This window comes from Grampus griseus, assembly GCF_964374135.1.
Source record: "Grampus griseus genome assembly, chromosome: 5".
In the NCBI taxonomy this organism is placed as follows: domain Eukaryota; kingdom Metazoa; phylum Chordata; class Mammalia; order Artiodactyla; family Delphinidae; genus Grampus; species Grampus griseus.
The window spans coordinates 134,771,484-134,792,325 of NC_138998.1; the positions used below are offsets into that span (position 1 = coordinate 134,771,484).

General features: G+C 49.3%; 1 protein-coding gene across 1 annotated transcript in view; it reads left to right on the forward strand.

Annotated features, from left to right (window-relative positions):
* Positions 1-20,842, forward strand: part of DOP1B (DOP1 leucine zipper like protein B) — a 108,080-nt gene that overhangs the window by 56,971 nt on the left and 30,267 nt on the right. Inside the window, exons 15-23 of the mRNA XM_082655204.1 lie at positions 1,817-2,088; positions 5,886-6,038; positions 7,057-7,157; positions 7,857-8,047; positions 11,052-12,651; positions 13,142-13,253; positions 13,867-14,055; positions 16,968-17,090; positions 19,336-19,470. Of these exons, the coding sequence (XP_082511330.1) occupies positions 1,817-2,088; positions 5,886-6,038; positions 7,057-7,157; positions 7,857-8,047; positions 11,052-12,651; positions 13,142-13,253; positions 13,867-14,055; positions 16,968-17,090; positions 19,336-19,470 (2,876 nt within the window). The remainder of the gene's footprint in view (positions 1-1,816; positions 2,089-5,885; positions 6,039-7,056; positions 7,158-7,856; positions 8,048-11,051; positions 12,652-13,141; positions 13,254-13,866; positions 14,056-16,967; positions 17,091-19,335; positions 19,471-20,842) is intronic.

Sequence of the window (20,842 nt, forward strand, 5' to 3'; positions counted from 1 at the left end):
AACTAGGGGTGTCTAGCAAAGGTCAAAAGGTCTGGGACTGGGACTTCCCCGGCAGTCCAGTGGTTAAGACTCCACGCTCCCACTGCGGGGGGCACGGGTTCCATCCCTGGTTGGGGAACCAAGATCCCACATGCTACGGGGTGTCGCCACAGAAAAAAGAAAAACAAAGCCTGGCACATTAAAGGTGCTATGGTAGTCAGTACCTAGACTCTTTCGTGAGACCTGCTCTTAAAGCTTTACATACTAGTTTGCTACGGCTGCCATAACAAAGTATCACAAACTAAGTGGCTTAAACAATAGAAATGGATCGTCTCATGGGTCTGGAGGCCAGAGTCTGAGGTCCACGTGTTGGCAAGCCCACGCTCCCTCGGAAGGTGCTGGGGAAGGATGTGTTCAAGCCTCCTTTAGCCTCTGGTAGTTCCTGGGCTTGTGGCAGCCCAACTCTGATATTTCCATGGTGTTCTTCCTGTGTATATGTCTGTGTTCAAATTTCCCTTCTATAAGGCACCTGTTATATTGGGTTTGGGGCCCACTCTGCTCATTTTAGTTTATCCAATATTTATTTATTTGGCCACGCAGCTGCGGGATCTTGTCTCTTCCCTGGCCAGGGATCGAACCTGGGCCCACAGCAGTGAAAGCTCCAAGTCCTAACCACTGGACCACCAGGGAACTCCCCATGACCTCATTTTAATTAATGACATCTGCATGACCTATTTCCCAATAGGGTCCCATTCTAAGGGGTTAGGACTTCAACATAAGAATTTTTACGAGGACACAGTTCAACCCATAACAGGCAGTGTCTTAGCTTGGGCTGCCGTAACAAACTGCCGTAGGCTGGGGGGCTTAAACAAAAGCAATTTATTTTCTCACAGCTCTGGGTCTAGAAGTTTGAGATCAGGGTGCCAGCATAGTCAGTTTCTGGTGAGAGCTCTCCCCTTGGTTATAGACTGCCACCTTCTCACCGTATGTTCACGTCCTGGCTGGGGGGCAGCGGTAGGGGGCTCTCTCTGTTGTCTCTTCTTAGAAGGGCACCAGTCCCATCCTGAAGGCCGCACACTCAGGACCTCATCTAGACCTAATCACCTCCCCTAAGCCCCGCCTCCAAATACCATCACATTGGGAGTGAGGGCTTCAACGTGGGAATGTTGGGCAGACACAGCTGGGTCCATTGCAGGCAGTGAACACTTGAAAGGAAAAAGGGATGGAGGAAAAAGTGGAAAAGAAGAAGGAGTGATTAAGTTGGTGGGAGCAGAGGGTGAAGATTTCTCCACCTGTCATTACCTTAAACGCCCCATGCAATTTGTCTCTGGCTCATGAACTGCAAATGACAGTATACTTGGAAGAAATGCACTTAGAATTGATAGCTTCAGTGTATTTTCGGCCTCTTTTAAAGCTAATGGCACGTGCCCTACCACCAAGAGGGCTTTGAAAACACATTTTGAACTCTGCACCAAAAAAATGTGATTTTGACTCTGTAAATTTCAAAAAAAAAAAAAGTTTTTTAACTCAAATTTTACTATACTTAAAAAAATTTTTAATGACATGAAAACAAACATTTTGAATCATTTCAAAACCCTGAGACCGACCTTTGCAGAATTTGAATAATCTAACAAGCGCATGAAACCAGACTTGGTCTCATTTGTCCTCTGGCCCTGAATGGGCACAGCGTATCCTGTCACCACCAGAAGGTTATCACGCTGCTGTCCAGGTGACTTCCCGGATCTAAACGCCTTGGAGACTGGCTCTCAGGTTGGTGAGCGAGTTTCATGAGGTTTTGTCTGTCTCTCTCTGTCCTCTCTGGTTGGCTTCCTTCCAGGAGCTGGCGATTCCAGTTTTCCGTCTTGGCTGAAATCCCTGATGACCATTTGCTGCTGTGTGACTGACGGCTACCTCCGGGATGTGGCCATCTCCACCCTGCTCGAAGTGATAAACCACTCCCTGTCCCTAGCACTTGTCATTGAAGACAAAGTGAAACGCTATAAAAGCTCCGGACACAGCCCATTTTTCAGCAAGCTGCAGATGGTGACAGTTCCTCCCATTGCTCCAGGAATATTGAAAGTCATCGCAGAGAAAACAGACTTCTATCAGGTATTTCCCATCCAGAGGAGGGTAGCTGGGACCCTGGGACGCTTTTCCCAGACTCTTTATTTGAAGTTGTCCCACAAGTTGTAGTGGTGGTGACAAAGAATATGGTGCCTTGGGTGGCAGCCGGTGAGGGTGGCTGGAGACCTTGCCTGCCTTGCCCATCTCTCTAACCCAGGCTCCTGGCACAGTTTCTGTCCCCGCAGCAAGTGTTCAGTAATATTTGCGTTCAGTTTTAGGCTGACCAGACTCCGTCTGGCAGGATTCCTAAGTTATCTAAATATACAGAAAAAGAGACTCTGTCCTAATTTGTGAGGTTAGAGGCTTTGAGGTTATTTAGCCTCAAGGAAAACTTAGTTCGTGTCAGTGTAAGAATGATTGCTGCTGAAGATGGTGAGCAGGTGTTGTCCATCTTTTGGGGGGACAGAGTAAGAAAATAAGGTAGTATAGGGCTCATTTAATTGCAAGAAGCTGAAAGATCCAGCTAGCTCATGAAAATAAAAGTGAGGTTTATTATAAAGGTAGGGGAGCCCATGGAAGTCCAAGGGCGGGAGTGGAATGCAGCTGGGTCTCACGGGGTCTCACCTGGGAAGCTGTCAGGTCCCGAGGCTGCTTGCTCTGCACATCTCCCTGCCAACCAGGACCTAACTTGGTTGCCACTTGACCTTCAGTCTGCCTCAGGACCCTCAGGCTTGATTCTCATAGCTAATGACAGTTGTATCACTTTCTAACAATTCTGAACTAACTGGTCAAGGCTATTAAATAGGCAGTCAGCGGGGCACCCTTGGGTCAGGTGCCTTCTGCCGTCCAGTCGACCACGGCAGTGACGCAGGCCAGGGGGAAGTGGTCGTGTCGTATAGACAGGGACCAGCCCGCTCACTGGGGCCTGTAGATGGAACACATTTCCCCTGCAGGTGGTCAGGACAGCAGATGCCCTGCAAATTCGGAGATGCTAAGGAAGAGACATTTTAGGTGTTGTATGTGGGGATGAGGTACTGGAATTAAACTGTCCTTTCAGGTCTTGACAGCCCGTCCTCTGAAAGGCTTTCGAAATGGGCTGGCTTTTCACCTATTGGAGATGAGCTCTATCAAGCAAGTCATGTAATTGAGGCCACGTCTCAGCTTTGTTTCCTTTTTTTATAAAAAAAAAAAAGAAAGAAAAAAAGCATCATTTACGTATAATTCATTCATTTAAAGCACACATTTCAATGGGTTTTATTACATTCCTTGTTTTCTATATGTCATATCTTTTTCCCACCTATTTCCCTTTTACTACTTTCTTTTTCATTAAGTGAATATTTTCCAGTGTAATATTTTAATTTCCTTGATGACTTTTTCAATATATTTTGGGAGTTATTTTTTTTTAGTGGTTACTCTAAGGTTTACCAATACATCTTATCAGAATTAACTTCACATTCATACTAAATTCCAGTGAGATATAGAAACATCCCTCTTGAATAGCTCTATTCCTCTTCCAAACGTATGGGCCACGTTTCCTTGTATCTTTGCATGTCTTATAGTCTTTATTGAAGACTGGACATTTTAGGTAATATATTGTTGTAAAGTTGTACTCTGGGACCTCCCTCCCACCCCACCTGTGACTTGTTGTCTCTTGTTTGTTTAGTGACTTGACTGTGGTAGTGATGTCTGTTTCCCCTGCAGTGTGAGGCCTTTGGCGCTGCTCCTTGGAGGGTTCAGCCTTAGGAATGTGCAGCCAGTCTGAGATGATAGTGATCTTAGCAAGATTCTCCTTGACCGTCTGCTTTCTATTCTCATTGACTGTCCGGTCTCTGTTAAGCTCTGTTGGTATCACACCCAGATGTTAAGCTCCACTAATCACTGGCTGATTGCTCTATTGTTTTCAACAATGCCTTGGGGCATAAATCACTCCACAGTCTGAGCCAATGAAATTTACACCCCTCTCTCAGGTAGTTTTTTGAGGCCAGTCTTTGAGATTTGTTTTGACACAGGAGGATTTTTCCTAGCTCTCTGTTTCCCTGGTTATTTCTGGTAAATGAGCAGGCCTGTGGTTTAGTTTGTTGCTGTGGTGGAGCTACCAGCCTCCTCTTAATTGCTTACCGCCCAAATCTCTGTTGTTTTTGAAAGCACTCCTAGACTTGAACATATACCTATGCTCTGTTCCAAATAGACTCATTTCCCTTATAGAGAGCTATGCAACTCTCTGTTTTATGGCTTGCCTCTCCCGCTGGGCAAATTCTCTGAAAACTATTGCACAGGAAGAGCCTCTTGTTTGGTGTGAAGTATACTTTTATGAGTTCTTTCCAAAGCCTGGATTTTTATTTTGACTCAGATTTGGTACATACCTGAGTATCTGCTACTTGCCAAGCACCGGAGCATACGGTTACATATTATCAGGTTGTCAAGAGCTGGGTGTGGCTGGTACCTGCCCACATTGAGATGCTGGAAGTAGAAGTGGTAATGCAACCTGCACAAGTAGCCAGGATGTGCCCCTGGTTCTTGGATTCCAGGTGTTGGGCTGGTTCCACATCCTCTAGCCTTTTTCTCATTCCCATGGAATGGCTCACCTGCCAGCTTTCCTTCTGCGCACAGTGCAAATGAGGATAAGGTCAGATATCCCAAGAGTACCCTGCCCTTTCTAGGTTGTAAGGCAGATTGCCAGCCACTAATAAAACGTCCAGAACATAGGGATTGAGAAGGCTAAGACAGATGAAGGAGCAGGTGTGTTTTTGTGATCAGTATCAAGTCTCAGAAACCCTCCAAAAAAAACTTTAAACCTTCCAGGTGGAGCATCTTACTCATAAATTTGCCGTAGGAACTGCAAGCAAGGGGACTTTTAGTCAAAAGTTTTGTATCAGAAGTTTACATGTAACTTGTTAATTGGAAATCATTGTCCCTTAGATAAAAAAATAAATAATGGTTAGTGGCTCAAACCAGTCAGTGGTTAATTTGATCTGTGCAGAGAAGACAGTTTTGTTCAAGAGAAATAAATGAGCCAAAAGAAGTTCTCTGATGTAAGATGTACATTATAAAAAGTTATAATCTGTGAGACATCATCTTTTTCCACGACCTGGAAGAATGCCTTCAGAAATTCTGCTCCCGGAAGGGGCCACCAGCCGTCCTTTTGAGCCTCACTGTGGTTGGGTCAGGCACCCGCCGCGCTCCCTGGGGCTTGGGGAGGGGCTGCAGCCGCTTGCAGACCTCATACCTTTAAAGCGCTGAGTTCAGGGCTGGGGAGATGAAGGACTCTATTTGGGATACAATTTGTGCCCTGAAGGTGAGCCAGGGCATCTGCCACAGCGTTGTGCACAGAATTGGGAACAAACAAGTTTGGGGAATGAAAGCTGAACGCCAGTTTGAGCCAACCCTAGGTGCTAAGGTCCTACGGTGTCTATCTCAGGATAGCGACCACCGCAAATCCACCGAACTTCCTAGAGGGTGCGTCTCTGGAACCCCAGTGCTGGCGTGTAGGGAGCCTTGGTGTACGCTTGTTGAAAGGATGCCTCAGCTGATAGGTTCTTGCTTCCAGATGATTCCCCTCTGCAAGTGAAGGTCTGGGCAAGAGCTGCAGTGTTCTGAGCTAGTCTCAGACATCCAAGTTAACCCATAACGTTGCCCTTGCCCGGATGACTCCTGAGGGGTCTGTAATGTGGTTTGGGTTTGCTTCGCTTTGTTCTGCTTGGTGGTGTTGGTTCTCTGTGTATTGAGGATCCTCCCATAGCAAATGTAGGCAGAAGCCAGTACCTGGGGGCTGGGACTGGGCTGCCACAAGGAGGAAATGGGCGGGAGCCGCCTGTGTTCACACTGTCTCCCCCTCCGTCCAGAGGGTGGCTCATGTGCTTTGGAATCAGCTGAACAAGGAGACCCAGGAGCATCACGTCACGTGTGTAGAGTTGTTCTACCGCCTGCACTGCCTGGCCCCGACAGCCCACATCTGCGAGGACATCATCTGTTGTGCCCTCCTGGACCCTGACAAGGTGAGTCTTTGCAGCCGACAACCTCCCTCTGACATCGGTCCTGACACCGTGAGCCCAGACAGACTTACCTATATCCGGCCGGAGTCTTTCTGGAGCTCAGTGGACATCCTGATGAACGGGCAGGCCTGTGGCACTAGTAACATTTTTTTTTTTTTTTGCCTGTGTTGGGTCTTCACTGCTGCGTGCAGTCTTTCTCTAGTTGCGGCGAGCAGGGGCCACTCCTCGCCCTGGTACATGGGCCTCTCACCGCGGTGGCTTCTCTTGTTGCAGAGCACGGGCTCTAGGCATGCGGGCTCAGTAGTTGTGGCACGTGGGCTCTAGAGCGCAGGCTCAGTAGCTGTGGTGCATGTGCTTAGTTGCTCTGCGGCATGTGGGATCTTCCCAGACCAGGACTCGAACCCCTGTCCCCTGCACTGGCAGGCGGATTCTTAACCACTGCGCCACCAGGGAAGTCCACATTAGTAACATTTTAATACATTAATAATTTCAGGACTGGAAGGCCTCCAGAAGCACGAGCTATCCCCTGTGTCATATTAAGGCTCACCAGGGAAATCTGCCCAGGCTCCCACGATGCCTGCAGGGCTTCTAGAGTTCTCAGTGAAGTAGGCAGTCATAGAGAATGTGTCGCCTTGGAAGCCCTGGCTCTGCTTTGCTGTCGTGTCCTGTTCTCTAAGCCATTCAGCTTGGCACTGCCAAAGGCCATGAGAAGGCTGTGCTCTGTGTTTTCCTTCAGCCACAGGCCTAGGTGTGACCCCAGACTCGGGCTGACGCTGAGTCTGGAATACGCACTCCCCGGAAAGCACACCTGTGTTAGTGGGAGCAAGGAAGGCAAGGACCCGGGTCCTCCCTGCTCCAGGCGCCATTGGACACCAGGCACTGATGCGACTCCAGCATCTCTGCCTGGGTTGCTGCCTTTCTGCTGAGCTCTTGTTTGTTATTTAAATGGGGTTTGCTGCCACGGAGAACAGTGTTCTGCTAAGAAATCAGGTTCCTCACTCCCGTTTCTTTGCTATTCAAGGGAACGAGACTGGAAGCTCTGTTTCGATTTTCCGTCATCTGGCACCTGACGAGAGAGATCCAAGGCAGTCGAGTGACATCTCACAATCGCTCCTTTGACAGGTGAGGGGGACTTTTTTATAACTTACCCTTAAAAGCAAGGGGACACTTTGCAGAGGTGCCGGGTCAGTGTGTCGGGCTGGGGAGAGAGAGATGTGTGCAGTGGAAAACCTGACCCCATGTTCTTGATGCAGAGCGAACGATTCATGTGATCGCCTAAGTGAATTCCGGCCAGACGGGTGTGAATACCTGGGAGGAGTTTGCTTAATTTGGCCTTGGAGGGAGGAGAAAGCCCCACGTGCCTCAGACTCACCTGAGGAGCTGGTAGAACGTGCCCCCCAGGGGCTTGGTAGGGAGACGAAGATGGGCTAGATCTTGACTCGGGTGGCAGCCACGCTGGGCGTGCGCGCCTGCGATGTCCTCAACCACATGCTGAAGACGTGAACTGTATCGTACGCGCATTCTGTTCTGCATTGGTTTTTGAAAATCCCCCACCTTATTTCCGGAGCTCTAGATGCGGGGGTCAGACACACAGCCTTAGAGAGATGCCAGCTGATTCTGGTACCTCCTCCCCCCTCCATGTGGGGTGAGGCCTGGGCATCGGGATTTTAAAAGCTCCCCACCCCACCCCCGCCACCAGAGACTCTAGCTGAGAGCAGGGTTAACGTCCCTGGTCCTCGTCTGCCTGGGTCGGGAAGCCCAGGCCAGGTGAAGCTCCCCGAGGGCGTCCCAGCCGCCCTGACGGTTCGCATCCCCCCACAGGTCCCTGTTCGTCGTGCTGGACAGCCTGGCCTGCACAGACGGCGCCATTGGGGCCACCGCCCAGGGCTGGCTGGTGCGGGCGCTCTCCCTCGGCGACGTGGCCCGCATCCTGGAGCCCGTGCTGCTACTCCTGCTTGAGCCCAAAACCCAGAGGGCCTCCATTCACTGCCTCAAGCAGCAGAGCTCAACGGGTGAGCACGCCGCGCGCAGGCCAGGCCAGCTCTCTGTCCCTGGGGCAGGAAGGGGTGGACCCCAGCTGCCTGGTGCAGCAGCGAGGCACTTAGACCTCCCTGGTGGTTTTGCCACATTCAGAAGGTATGAAGGTACTTTGTGGGGACTTTTAAAATTTAAGAATCAGATGAACCAGCACTTAGAAATGCTAGGTGGTGGGTTTGTTGTGTTCACTGAAAAACATGATTTTTTTATATTAAACAGGAAAATGTTAGTAACCCATGTTCCAATAAATATAGCTGGTTCTTGGTTCTTTTGCTAGAGAAAGCAATTCAAGTGCATCTAAGGTAGGAGGAGAGAAAAACAGACCATCCATCCAAGGGTCTCCAAGGCCAACCCTTCACTTATGAAAGAAGTCTGAGGTCTGGCGTGAAGTCCAGTTTGGGTTGGCTAGGCTAGCACTTCTCAGACCTGGGACGGGAGAGTTGAGGTTGCCTCCAGGTATGAATGATCAAGAATGTTGAAATTTGCATGTAACCTACTCAGTTGTACTTTATAAAAATTACTTCTGCTCCAGAACTGTCAAGAACAAGGTAAGTGGTTTCTTTTCTGTCTGCTCTCCAAGGCTCTTTCCAGCTGTGAACATATAATCAGAAATGCAGAAGAAATAGACCTTTGGGTTCTGAGAACTTTCAGAGGCATCTTTAACATAAATTTAAAAGAGTATGGGTAAGAAGAAGAAAAGAAAGGCTAAAATAAAACCGAGGAGTTCATTAAATTTCAGCGACTAACACCTAGAGCAGTTTATGATCTAACATTGCTTCCCACAATAGGTGTATTTTATGACTTCCTGCAGTTTTCTAAGTGACGGTTTTACAAGCTTTGATTAGTTTGTTTAGACCACGGGGTTGTAAATATTCAGTGTTTGTCCCAGTCTTATCTTACAGAGAAAAGCAGCCTAACACCTAAATAAGCAAAGATTCCTAAGGTGGTTTCCTTTCCTTACAAGGTTCCTTGCCTAAAACTGTAACTTCTGGTTTTCCTTTAGGTGCCTCCTCAAAGAAGAGGCATTTTATTACTCCACAATTATAAGAAAGTAAAATGCAAAGAAGTATAAACTAAGCACCTTCTTAAAAGTTTGCTCTTCATTAAGAGAAGCTAGATTTTAAGCATTCCTTTGCTTTAACGAGAAAGTTTTCACTCCACGGCTCATTGGGTTTTAAAAGTCTCATGGCACTCCCTGCTGCCCCCTCTAATTGACGTTTAATGCTACCTGCCTAGTAAGAGACAATGCGTTTTCTCTGCCACGTTCTCTCCCTGGAAACAACTAGAAGGGTTCTGCTTACCCTGCATGCTACCTCTGTGAGCCTGTAGAAATCTACTTTTTAAATACTGTTGTGCACACCAGGCAGCTCCTCTATTTCTAAAATCTTATTCCTCCTCCTTTCCTAACCTGGCTTAGTGTTCATGGAATAGATTTGCTGGAAGCTGCCTATTACAAATGTTTGGCAGTACCAAAGACATCTGGCTTTTCACTCCTTTTTTTAAAGAGACCTGAGCACTTTAAAGTGTTGTGTATTTTCTGATCTCAGAGGTACTAGCGTGCTTATTTTAAGAACTGGAATCTTCAGTCGGGAAGCAAAAGCACAAGTGAAAGTCCCTCGCGATGCCGGCTGATAGAGCGCCTCACTGTTAATGGTTCAGTAGCTGTCATTCCAGACTTTTTCATAGCTGCATATTACAGGCACTCTCCCCTAACTGGGCTTATTCTGTACAGCTAGATTCTGCAGCTTAGTCTTTTTTCTTCAATACTTAATATACTCCACACATTGCTCCATATCGTACGTGTAGAAGTATCTTTAAAAAACCCAAACAGGGCTTCCCTGGTGGCGCAGTGGTTGAGAGTCCGCCTGCCGATGCAGGGGACACGGGTTCGTGCCCCGGTCTGGGAAGATCCCACATGCCGCGGAGCGGCTGCGCGTGTGAGCCATGGCCACTGAGCCTGCGCGTCCGGAGCCTGTGCTCCGCAACGGGAGAGGCCACAACAGTGAGAGGCCCGCGTACCGCAAAAAAAAAAAAAAAAAAAACCAAACAGTAACCCTCTGCATGCCTGTGGCATGAGTGTTTTCAGTCCTCTTACTGTGGATGTCTTGTTTGCTTTCCAGTTTGTTTTTATTCAAGACGTTTCAGTGATACCCTCTTAGCTTTGAAGACCTTCTGCTGACATTTCTGTAGGATACCTTTTTTGAAAGGAAACTCCCGGGAGAAAATGATAGGCATTTTTTTTTTTAAATCACCCTTCCCCTAAACTCGGGATATTTATATATCCTATGACAATGTAACTAAATGATCCAATTTCTTGAACATTATAAAAGGCCTGTTCACTTTGCTTGTCTGCCTTCCATCTGTAATGTAATCTAGACTCTAGTGTTGTTGTTTCATGGGGGAATTATATTTTATTTTGTGGTTTTTACACTTTATGTTTTTGGTTGAGGTATAGCTGATTTACAATACGATGTAAGTTTCATGTGCACAAGATAGTGGTTCACAGTTTTTAAAGGTTATCCTCCATTTATAGTTATTATAACATATTGGGTATATGCCCTGTGCTGCACAGTATATCCTGGTAGCTTATTTTTTGTATACACAGGAGTTTGTACCTCGTAATCCCCTACCCGTGTCTCCCCCTGCCACCCTGCCCCCACTGGTAACCACTAGTTTGTTCTCTGTGACTGTGAGTCTGTTTCTGCTTTGTTACATTCATTCACTTGTTTTAATTTTTAGACTCCACGTATAAGCGGTAACATACAGTATTTGTGATTTTCTGTCCGACATTTCACTAAGCATGATACCCTCCAGGTCCATCCACGTTGTCGCAAAGAATTTATCTTGTCCCTCCTCCCACAGGAGAATTTTACTAATATTGATCTTTCTGCCTGGCTTTAAGACAAAGATCACTCTAGAAGCGACTTGTCATAACTGACCCTCCTGTTCTGAAGTCGTCTGTTGTTCTGTAATTTTCAGAAGACTGGCGTCATTGGTTTAACAGGAAGCGAACCTCATTCAAAGAGGCGTGGGGCGCACCCGAGCTTCAGGAGGGTGGTGGCGAAGAGAGAGCGCCCCTAAGCCAGTTCCCAACCGTGGACCGCGAGGCCATCTGGGCCGAGGTGGAGAAGGAGCCCGAGGTATGCCCGCCAGGCCGCGAGCCCAGCGAGGAAGACCTTGCCTGCTGCGCGGACCTGCTGGACGGGGCGGCCTGCGACACCGCGGACGACAGCGAGCGCACCGAGTCCGCGGACACGAGCCCCACGGAGAGCGAGCACACGTCCCCCTTCTCCTCCCCGTCCCACGAGCCCCAGGAGCTGAGCGGCGGCGAGCTCTGCCGCACGCCCCTCCCCGCGGCAGCCCAGGGCTCCCCAGAGCCGGCAGCCAGCCTCAAGTCCACTGTCAAGTGGAGCCTGGCGCGCGTGGACTCGGACAAGACCCAGGCTTCGGAGTCGCTGTCCAGCGACGAGGAGGCCGACGCGGAGCTCCAGGCCCTGAGCGTGGCCCGGCAGCTGAAGCAGCAGCGGGAGAGGCAGGAGGCGATCGAGGCCCTGTTTAAGCACATCCTGCTCTACCCGCAGCCCTATGACTCCCGGCGAGTGCTGTACGCCTTCTCCGTGCTCGAAGCCGTGCTCAAGACCAACCCCAAAGAGTTCATCGAGGCCATGTCCCGGACCAGCATGGACACCAGCTCCACCGCGCACCTCAACCTCGTCTCCAACCTCCTGGCTCGCCACCAGGAGGCCCTCGTCGGCCAGAGCTTCTACGGAAAGCTCCAGACCCAGTCTCCCAACGTGTGCCCTCACTCGCTGCTGATCGAGCTCCTCACCTACCTGTGCCTGAGCTTCCTGCGCAGCTACTACCCTTGTTACCTGAAGGTCTCCCACCGAGACGTCCTCGGCAACCGGGACGTGCAGGTCAAGAGCGTCGCAGTTTTGATCAGAATGATGACGCAGCTGGTCTCGGTGGCCAAGTCAGCCGAAGGGAAGAACGTGGAGTTCATCCACAGCCTGCTGCAGAGGTGCAGGGTCCAGGAGTTCGTACTGCTCTCGCTGTCCGCGTCCATGTATACAAGCCACAAGCGCTATGGACTGGCCGTGGCGGCGCGGGGCCACGCCCAGCGGGAGGACAGCCTGTTCGAGGAGAATCTCATCAACCTGGGCCAGGACCAGATTTGGAGCGAGCACCCCCTGCAGATTGAGCTGCTGAAGCTGCTGCAGGCACTCATCGTCCTGGAGCACCACCTGGGGCCGGTGCACGAGGAGGCGGAACACCAGGCGGACCTGTCCCGGGAGTGGCGGCAGACCCTGAGCTTCCAGGAGGCCATCAGCTCCCTGCAGTATGTGCAGCCCCACCGGCTCACCTCGCAGGGGCTGCTGGTGTCCGCCGTGGTGAGGGGCCTGCAGCCGGCCTACGGCTACGGCATGCATCCGGCCTGGGTCAGCCTGGTCACGCACTCCTTGCCGTACTTCGGAAGGTCCCTGGGCTGGACGGTGACCCCCTTCCTCGTCCAGATTTGCAAAAACTTGGACGAGCTGGTCAAGCAGTATGAAAGCGAATCGGTGAAGCTCTCTATCAGGTACGGTGAACCCTTTGATGTGTTAACTGTTTCTTTAATGACAGCTTTAGTCACAGACAGCCGATTTCCCCTAGAAGCCAACTGGAGGATAATTTCAACCTAATCAAAGGCCTAGTTAGCATTGTCAAAAGGGGTAACCAGGAACTAAATGTTCAGCTCCTTTATTTTCAATTCCACATGACTCCCCAGGCTAGATGAGTGTTACAGGACAAGTCAGTCTCTCTTCATTAGTGTTGCAAAACAGAAAGAAAAATGAGGATCTTCACAGACATTCTAAAACACCTGGAAACATTTTTCCAAAACGACTGTATAAATGTAAAAACAGCACAAATGATGCCTGTCCTTTTTGTAACAGTAGTTCATTATGAGAGCCCCAGTTTTTTAAGATCGTGATATCTCTGTGGTTTCCGTGTTTATATGTACGATTAAAAACCTTTATGGCCTCATTCTTAAGGATTCTCAAAACCAGTTTCTCGTTTCTTCACCAAAGCATGACCTCCAAGAGGGAAAACATTTCTCCGGATTATCCACTCACTCTTTTGGAAGGTCTAACAACCATTAGTCATTTTTGTCTTTTGGAACAACCCAACCAAAACAAAAAGGTAAACCATTTCTTTCCTGAGTTCGAGACAGTTTTCATATATTGTTTTGTTTTCATTGGGGTTACGTCTGTTTCAAAGAAGAAATGTATGTATGTCATACAAACATATACGCAAACGTTAATGCAAATGAACACACATGCAAATAATGAAGTGTATGCAGATATACGTGCAAATGTATGTATGTAAGTCATGCAAACGTGGTTTTGTTCTTGCTGGCGCTCTCTGTGGGCGACTTCAGCCCTCCACCAGTATGGGATAGAATGTCATCTTTTTTCCGGGTACTTTTTACTTGGCCTTATGGAGTTTGAAGACGTTTTAGCTGTTGGTTGCTCTACCCTATCTGGGATCAGATTGTAGAAGGCAGCTAGTGCTTTGGTTGAGTGCTTGGAAGAGTTTGTAATGAGGAGCCTCAGATGCACAGGTCTCCCTCTCTGAAAGAAGATCATGGGTTTAAATGCTCAGGGAGGCGTTTTACTTCCAGACCACACGTGGGACTTGCTCTGGAGAGTGCTACAGCCCAGACTTGATCCCACCAGCACCCTGTCCTCGTGGAAAGGGAGGTGGTGCCACCGCAGACGCAGCCGAGTCTCATGTGTTCGTTTTTGTTTTTTAGACCGCTGCTGTGAGTGACTCTACCAATTTGAAAAATGCCAAGAATGCTATTCTGGAAGAGCTTCCTCGAATTGTTAATACCATGGCCCTTCTCTGGAATGTTCTCAGAAAGGAGGAGACTCAAAAGAGACCCATGGATCTCCTTGGAGCCACGAAGGGATCTTCTTCCGTTTACTTTAAAACCACCAAAGTGAGAGAGCTTCCTTTGTGTGTTTACGACTTCCTCTTCTTGTATTGTCCCACCAAAAAATAAAAATGTACAGGGTTATATACATAAATAATCAAACGTAACATGCTCAGAGAAACCCACGTTAGAAGTAAGTTGGAAGTAGAAATCTCCAGTTTGTTTATTAGAATAAGTTTCCTATTCATGGAAAGAAAAGCTTTGTGAGTAGTTTTCAGTTTATTCTTTCCCCTTGGCCCCCTTTTTTTTTTTTAAGCCAAACATAAAGTCTCTGAGGGTTCCAGGTAGGGTACCTAAAGTCCTCAACCTGTTTCTGTTAAGCATCTCTACTAAGACAGCTTAGCTCTTGCATTCTGCTTTCAGTGGTGCCTTGAACAAGTGTTGAGGTGTCTTTGAGTTTTTTATTAAACCAAAAGCTCACAACCCAGAGCATTTCTAGTTCTGTTACCGAACCAAACTTGGGTCCACTCGCCTGCACGCAGTAAAGGCAATCTACTGACACCAGGTCGTGTTAGAGGAAAGTGGGGGGTTTATTTTAAGGCGCCAGACAAGAAGTGTGGGAGCTGATGCTCAAAAAAACCTGAACTCCCCCGATGGGTTTCAGGGAAGAGTTTTTAAGGGTAAGGTGAGGGAGGGGAGTTGCAGGGTGGGTGAACAGCTCATGTACAGTTCTCTGATTGGTTGATGAGGAGATAACAGGGCCGTGTCACAGGAGTTAACATCATTAATCCTCAGGCTCCAGCGGGTCTGGGGGCTACCTGTTTATGGTCATCATGCAGTTAGCTTCTTCCATTTGGTGGGGGTTTTAGTATCTGTAAAACAACTCAGGAATATGCCTCAGACACTTATCTATGTACTTCAGGGAGGAACTAAAGATTCTGTGACTGCCATATGGCCGATTTACCATTTAAATTGTTATCACTTCTCCTCACCCCACTGCTACGTTTGTCATCATGTGTTCACATCCTTGCAATCATTCATTCCTGAGCCAGGCTTTTGTGACTCAGGGGAGGCCTGGGAGGCTAAAGCTTTTCTACAAACAAGAGGCCGGCAGAGGACATGGTGGGGAGGGTTCTGTCCCAGGAAGGCCCCCATAGGATCCTGCTCGGTTACAGTTCACTCTCTCTTGGTAGCGTCCCAGCTCAGTCTCTGGTTGCTGTGTCTGGTGGCTCAGAATTATCTGGCTGTGTCTCATTTAGCTGAGCACCCCTGGTGCCAGGTGCGGCCTCGGAGCTTACGCTGGCATCTGGCAGCCCGGGCTGAGCAGAACAGATCAGGACACGGGGAGCCAGATCGCCTGGACTCAGCTCCCTGCTCAGGTGCTTCGTGGGACCCTGGGCAAGTTCATTAACCTGTCTGTGCTGTAGTTTCCTCAGTTGGAAACACGAAGCCAGGCATCCTCCAAGCACTCTTCGTTTATTGGCACATTTAGTCCTCACCTGCAAGGTGGGTACTATTATTATTCCCAGATTACAGATGAGGACATTGGGGTGTAGAGAGAGTGAGTGCTTTGCCCTCAATCGTGCATCCGATAAGCAGTGATGCCGGGATGAGGGTGAGTAGGGAATGGAGCCCGCCTCTGACTTCTGTTTTCTGATCTTTCTATAGTGAGTCAGGCAGTTGCACAGGTGGCCTCCAAAATGTTCTGGCAGTTCCAGAGATACCCTCCAAGGGAAATCTGCTGTATTTCAAGCTGCCACAGGAAACTGCTTAATTTAAGCCTAAAAATTAAGCTCTAGAAAGGTTCAGAAAATCCTCAGGCACGCAGCCTGAGCCTCGGTTTCCTCCTCTGTGAAATGAGTCTGTTATTAGTAGCCTACCTCCTGGGCTGATGGAAGGATTCATTTTGGCGATGGCTAACATTTATTGAGCACTTAACTTAAGCCCTCCCTGAAGGACCCAAGGCCTTGAGCTGGGGCCCCCGTGGTTTCTCTGGAGCAGAAACCGCAGTGGGAGGGAGAGGACATCTCCATCCCATGGCCAATTGTATCTAAGGAGATGCTAAACTAAGGCAGTGGGGACAGAGGAAGCCCAAGGTAAATGCATTCATTCCACAAACATTTGCATGTCTGCTGCTGTGTACCAGGTCCTGCTTATCCAATAGTGGATAAGATAGAGCAATTAAGTCCTTGTCTGCCTGGCGGATACAGACGTTAACCATCAATTTAAAAATAATGATGAGAAGTGCTACAAAGAATGCGGGGCACTCTTACAGGCTGTGACCCCTGGTCAGGGGGTCGAGGAGGCCTTCCTGAGGCAGAGGGGCTGAGCTGAGACCCAGAAAGAGAGGATGTGCCTGGGTAGGGAGGTGTTAGCGGCTGTGAGACCCACAGGATTTATAGAGGAAGGAACATGGAGGTTTCAGGAATGGAGAAAAATCCAGGCGCAGCCGGAGGGAGGGTGATGAGTGACGTCCGGGGCCGTGCTGTGAGTTTATTTTTAGTTGGTTACATAACAAAGTTAGTTAAATGGTACATATTTCTGGAAATTGAAAAACATCCTTCCTGATGCATATTAGCCCTTCCAGGGCTGGTTGAGACAAGTGAGGCTAGGGGCTTTCCGCATGGGAACAGTGCCGACTCCACTGCTGGGTACCCCCCCCCCGCCCCCTTCCTCACTGTATCTGCAAAGCCTTGGGTGGCTGCCTTCGAGCCCTGCCCTGCTCACAGCTGCTTGGAGGTGGTATTCATCACCTCCCAAGGGTCTCTTCCTGCTCGGCTCCGCTAGCCATCTGTCCGTCCGCCTGGGCTGCCCGCCGTGCCTCTCGTCCAGTTCCTCCTCCCACGGCCTGGTGCCCGGGATGCTGAGACAAAGACCCGCCCTGGCTCCCAGGGTTTACAGGTGCTGGTGGTGAAGTGCACAGTCCACCGTAGCCCTGATTCTACTCTGCTCTAACTCTTCGTTTTTCTATTTTTTAGATCATACGACAAAAAATTTTAGACTTCTTAAACCCCTTGACAGCCCATCTTGGAGTTCAGCTGACAGCAGCTGTTGCAGCGGTGTGGGGCAGGAAGAAAGTGAAACGCCACAGTAAGACAAAGGTAAAGCCAGAAATGAAAGCAGGAACTAACTTACTCTGACAAAATACCAGAGGGTCATGTGTGATCAAAAGTGACGCCAGGGCTTCCCTGGTGGCACAATGGTTGAGGGTCCGCCTGCCGATGCAGGGAACACGGGTTCGTGTCCTGGTCCGGGAAGATCCCACATGCCGCGGAGAGGCTGGGCCCGTCAGCCATGGCCGCTGAGCCTGCGCGTCCGGAGCCTGTGCTCCGCAACAGGAGAGGCCACAACAGTGAGAGGCCCGCGTATCACAAAAAAAAAAAAAAAAAAAAGTGACGCCAGAGGCCAACACGGGAGACTGGGGCAGTGGTTCCACTGTTTTATTTATTTTTTATTCTTTTATTTTTTATAATCTTTTCTTTCTTTATTTTTGGCTGCTTTGGGTCTTCGTTGCTGCACGCGGGCTTTCTCTAGTTGCGGCGAGCAGGGGCTACTCTTTGTTGCCCTGCGTGGGCTTCTCATTGCTGTGGCTTCTCATGTTGCAGAGCACAGGCTCTAGGCACGCGGGCTTCAGTAGTTGTGGCACGTGGGCTCAGTAGTTGTGGTTCACGGGCTCTAGAGCTCAGACTCAGTAGTTGTGGCACATGGGCTCAGTTGCTCCGCGGCATGTGGGATCTTCCCAGACCAGGGCTCGAACCCGTGTCCCCCTCATTGGCAGGCAGATTCTTAACCACTGTGCCACCAGGGAAGCCCAGTTCCACCGTTTTAAATGCATCATGTACTCTAGCTGTGCCAGTAACAACTAGCCGGGGTGTCGGGTGGGTAGGGAGTGGAGGCCACCCCCAACCTCTCTTTTCACATCTTTCTGTAATGAGTAGATTGTACTTCTATTTAACCTTTTTAATCTACTGTCTAATAGTGTGCTTACAAGAATGTACGTTTTAAAGAAGAACACCGCCATGAACCTGCCACCCAGCTTAAGAAACAGTTCACCATCCTACCTATGAGGACCCCTGTGGGCCCTTCCCTGGTTGTAACACCACCTGATAGATTTTTTTTTTTTTTTCTTTTGCGGTACGCGGGCCTCTCACTGTTGTGGCCTCTCCCTTTGCGGCCATGGCTCACGGGCCCAGCCGCTCCGCGGCATGTGGGATCTTCCCGGACCGGGGCACGAACCCAGGTCCCCTGCATTGGCAGGCGGACTCTCAACCACTGCGCCACCAGGGAAGCCCGTGATAGCTTTTTTTTTTTTTTTTTTAACTAATCTTTTTAAAGACTTTCTCTTTTTAAGGCAGTTTTAGGTTCACAACAAAATGAGAGGAAGGTACAGCGAGTTCCCATATTCCCCTGTCCCCGCACGTGCATGCCCTGCTTCCCCCAGCAGCCCCCATCAGGGGGTTACACTTGTCACAGTTGCTGAACCTACACTGACACGTCCATAATTTACACTCGGCTTTTTTAATTTATTAAAGTAATGCTTGTTCATGATGGTCAAGAAAATTTAAATCATCGCATGCCTGCGCCCAGACTCCAGTGTGCATTTTGTCCATGCCTTCTCCACCGACTGGTCCATCACGAGGTCCTCCGGGAGCTTGGTTCACGTGCTTCTGCAATACCAGCACGTACTTCTTCCTTGGTCCCCTCTGTCGACCATGCAGGTTCCTACCTGGTACCTCCCTCAGAGGGTCTGCCCCACCCCCTGGACACTATCTCAGGGCCCAGCGTAGGCCCCTGTTCCCTGAGGAGGTGTGAGAGGCTGGTGGCCCAGGCCACCCACCTTAGCACTTGCTGGGGCTTCCAGGCGAGAAACCTGATACTTGCAAGTGCATGTCACCACCCTACACAGACTTCTGCATTCACAACATGCCTCCCTCACCGGGACTTGCCTGCCACAGGCAGCTCGCATGAACCTGATTTACCTGTTTTTCTTGCTGTCCTCATACTTTGGGGGCTGTCTCGATATCAGCCTGTTTCCTCCCAATTAAACGTATCTGTTTCTACAATGCTTTCTCAGCTTGAACATACCAGAGAGACTGCCCATCATCAGCTACACGTTTTATTCCTTATTTGTATCAGATACTGATTAGGTTACTGTGATTAAATGCTAACCTCACTCTTCGTTCCCACCACTAGAGTCCATTACCCAGTTTTCATTTAAGTATTTCTTTAGAAGATTAAAACAAACCTCTTTTTCCAGGAGCAAGTATTATAGAGTACTTTCTGTGCCTCATTCTTATTCTTGTTTTCTCTCTGTGAGCCTTAAAGGAATGATTTTTTCCTCGGCAGATCGTCCCGGCGGCCAGCGCGTCCCAGCTGACCCTTGTGGACCTGATCTGTGCGCTGAGCACCCTGCAGACTGACACGGTGCTGCACCTGGTGAAGGAAGTGGTGAAGAGGCCGCCGCAGGTCCTAGGGGACGAGGTCAGGAGCCTGGGGACCCTCAGAGGAACGCAGCACTCTCTCTAACTCCACGTCTTATAAACTGTGTTTGGGAGGGAAAGAGAGGTTACGGCAGCAACTCGGAATTCGGGGGCTGCAAAACGAAGGTGTTCCTACCGGACTCTGCGGTGCTCCATGAAATGTGCTTCATGGGCTCCTGTTTTGGGGTGCAAGCCACTTGAGGTGAAGGACGGACTTCCATCCTTACATCCCACTGCAGGGTGCTCTGCCCGGTAGTGGTTCAAATCGAATAACTCTGTTAGAAAGAAGAAATGTCACTTGCCTCAAGGAACTTGCAGCTGAAAAGGCGTCAGAGTTAAACAAAGCCAGACACTAGTTAAAGGTGGAAAAGACTGATTTTATTTAGTAACTACTGCAGCAGGGGAAGGAGTTGTGCTCTGTTCCAGTTTGTGCAGAGGTGAGTGGGTAGTTTAAGCAGAGAATGAAGAGCAGGGAGGGTGAACAAGCAGGGGCTTCAGCAAAGTCAGGGGAGTGGAAAGTTACAAACAAGCAAGAAGGGGGTTGGTGGATGTAATTAGGCCATCGGGCTTTGCTGACTGTAAAGTGCAAGGTAGGTTCCTGTGCTCCCCTGGAGACTGGGAAACAGGGGCCCTATCTTTCTTGATGATGGTATTTCAGAGGGGTGGCTGCCAGGTCCTTGAGAAAGACATCCCTGGGTTGTAGGAGACACACATACATCTCACAAGGGACAGAGCAAGGATGTATAACTGTAAGCTTGTCTTAATAAATGCTCAAAGAAAGGGAGGTCAGGAACCTATCAGGAGTTGGCTAAACACACAGCAGATTCCTTCAGAAGCCTTGAGCTTTCGTTCTTAGGCAGGCATTTTAAGGGGGTTGAGGTCATCCCCGTAGGAACGTGGCCTTGAGCTGCTGGGAACCCGTTGGGACATCCCTGTTGGCACAGTGGTTAAGAATCCGCCTGCCAATGCAGGGGACACGGGTTCGAGCCCTGGTCCGGGAAGAGCTCACATGCTGTGGAGCAACTAAGCCCGTGCGCCACAACTACTGAGCCTACGTGCCACAACTACTGAAGCCTGCGTGCCTGGAGCCTGTGCTCTGCAACATGAGAAGCCACAGCAATGAGAAGCCCACGCAGGGCAACAAAGAGTAGCCCCTGCTCGCTGCAACTAGAGAGAGCCCGCATGCAATGAAGACCCCATGCAGCCAAAATTAATAATAAATAAATTAATTTAAAAAAAAAAGGCTAGGAAATTGTAAACACAGACTCTACAGTCTGACATAAGCATCTCAGGATTCGGGCTCTCCTCAGAAACGTAATTCTCAGTTTTTTCTTGCATTTTCAGTAAAATGTTTTCAGGAGGGCAGGAGAGAG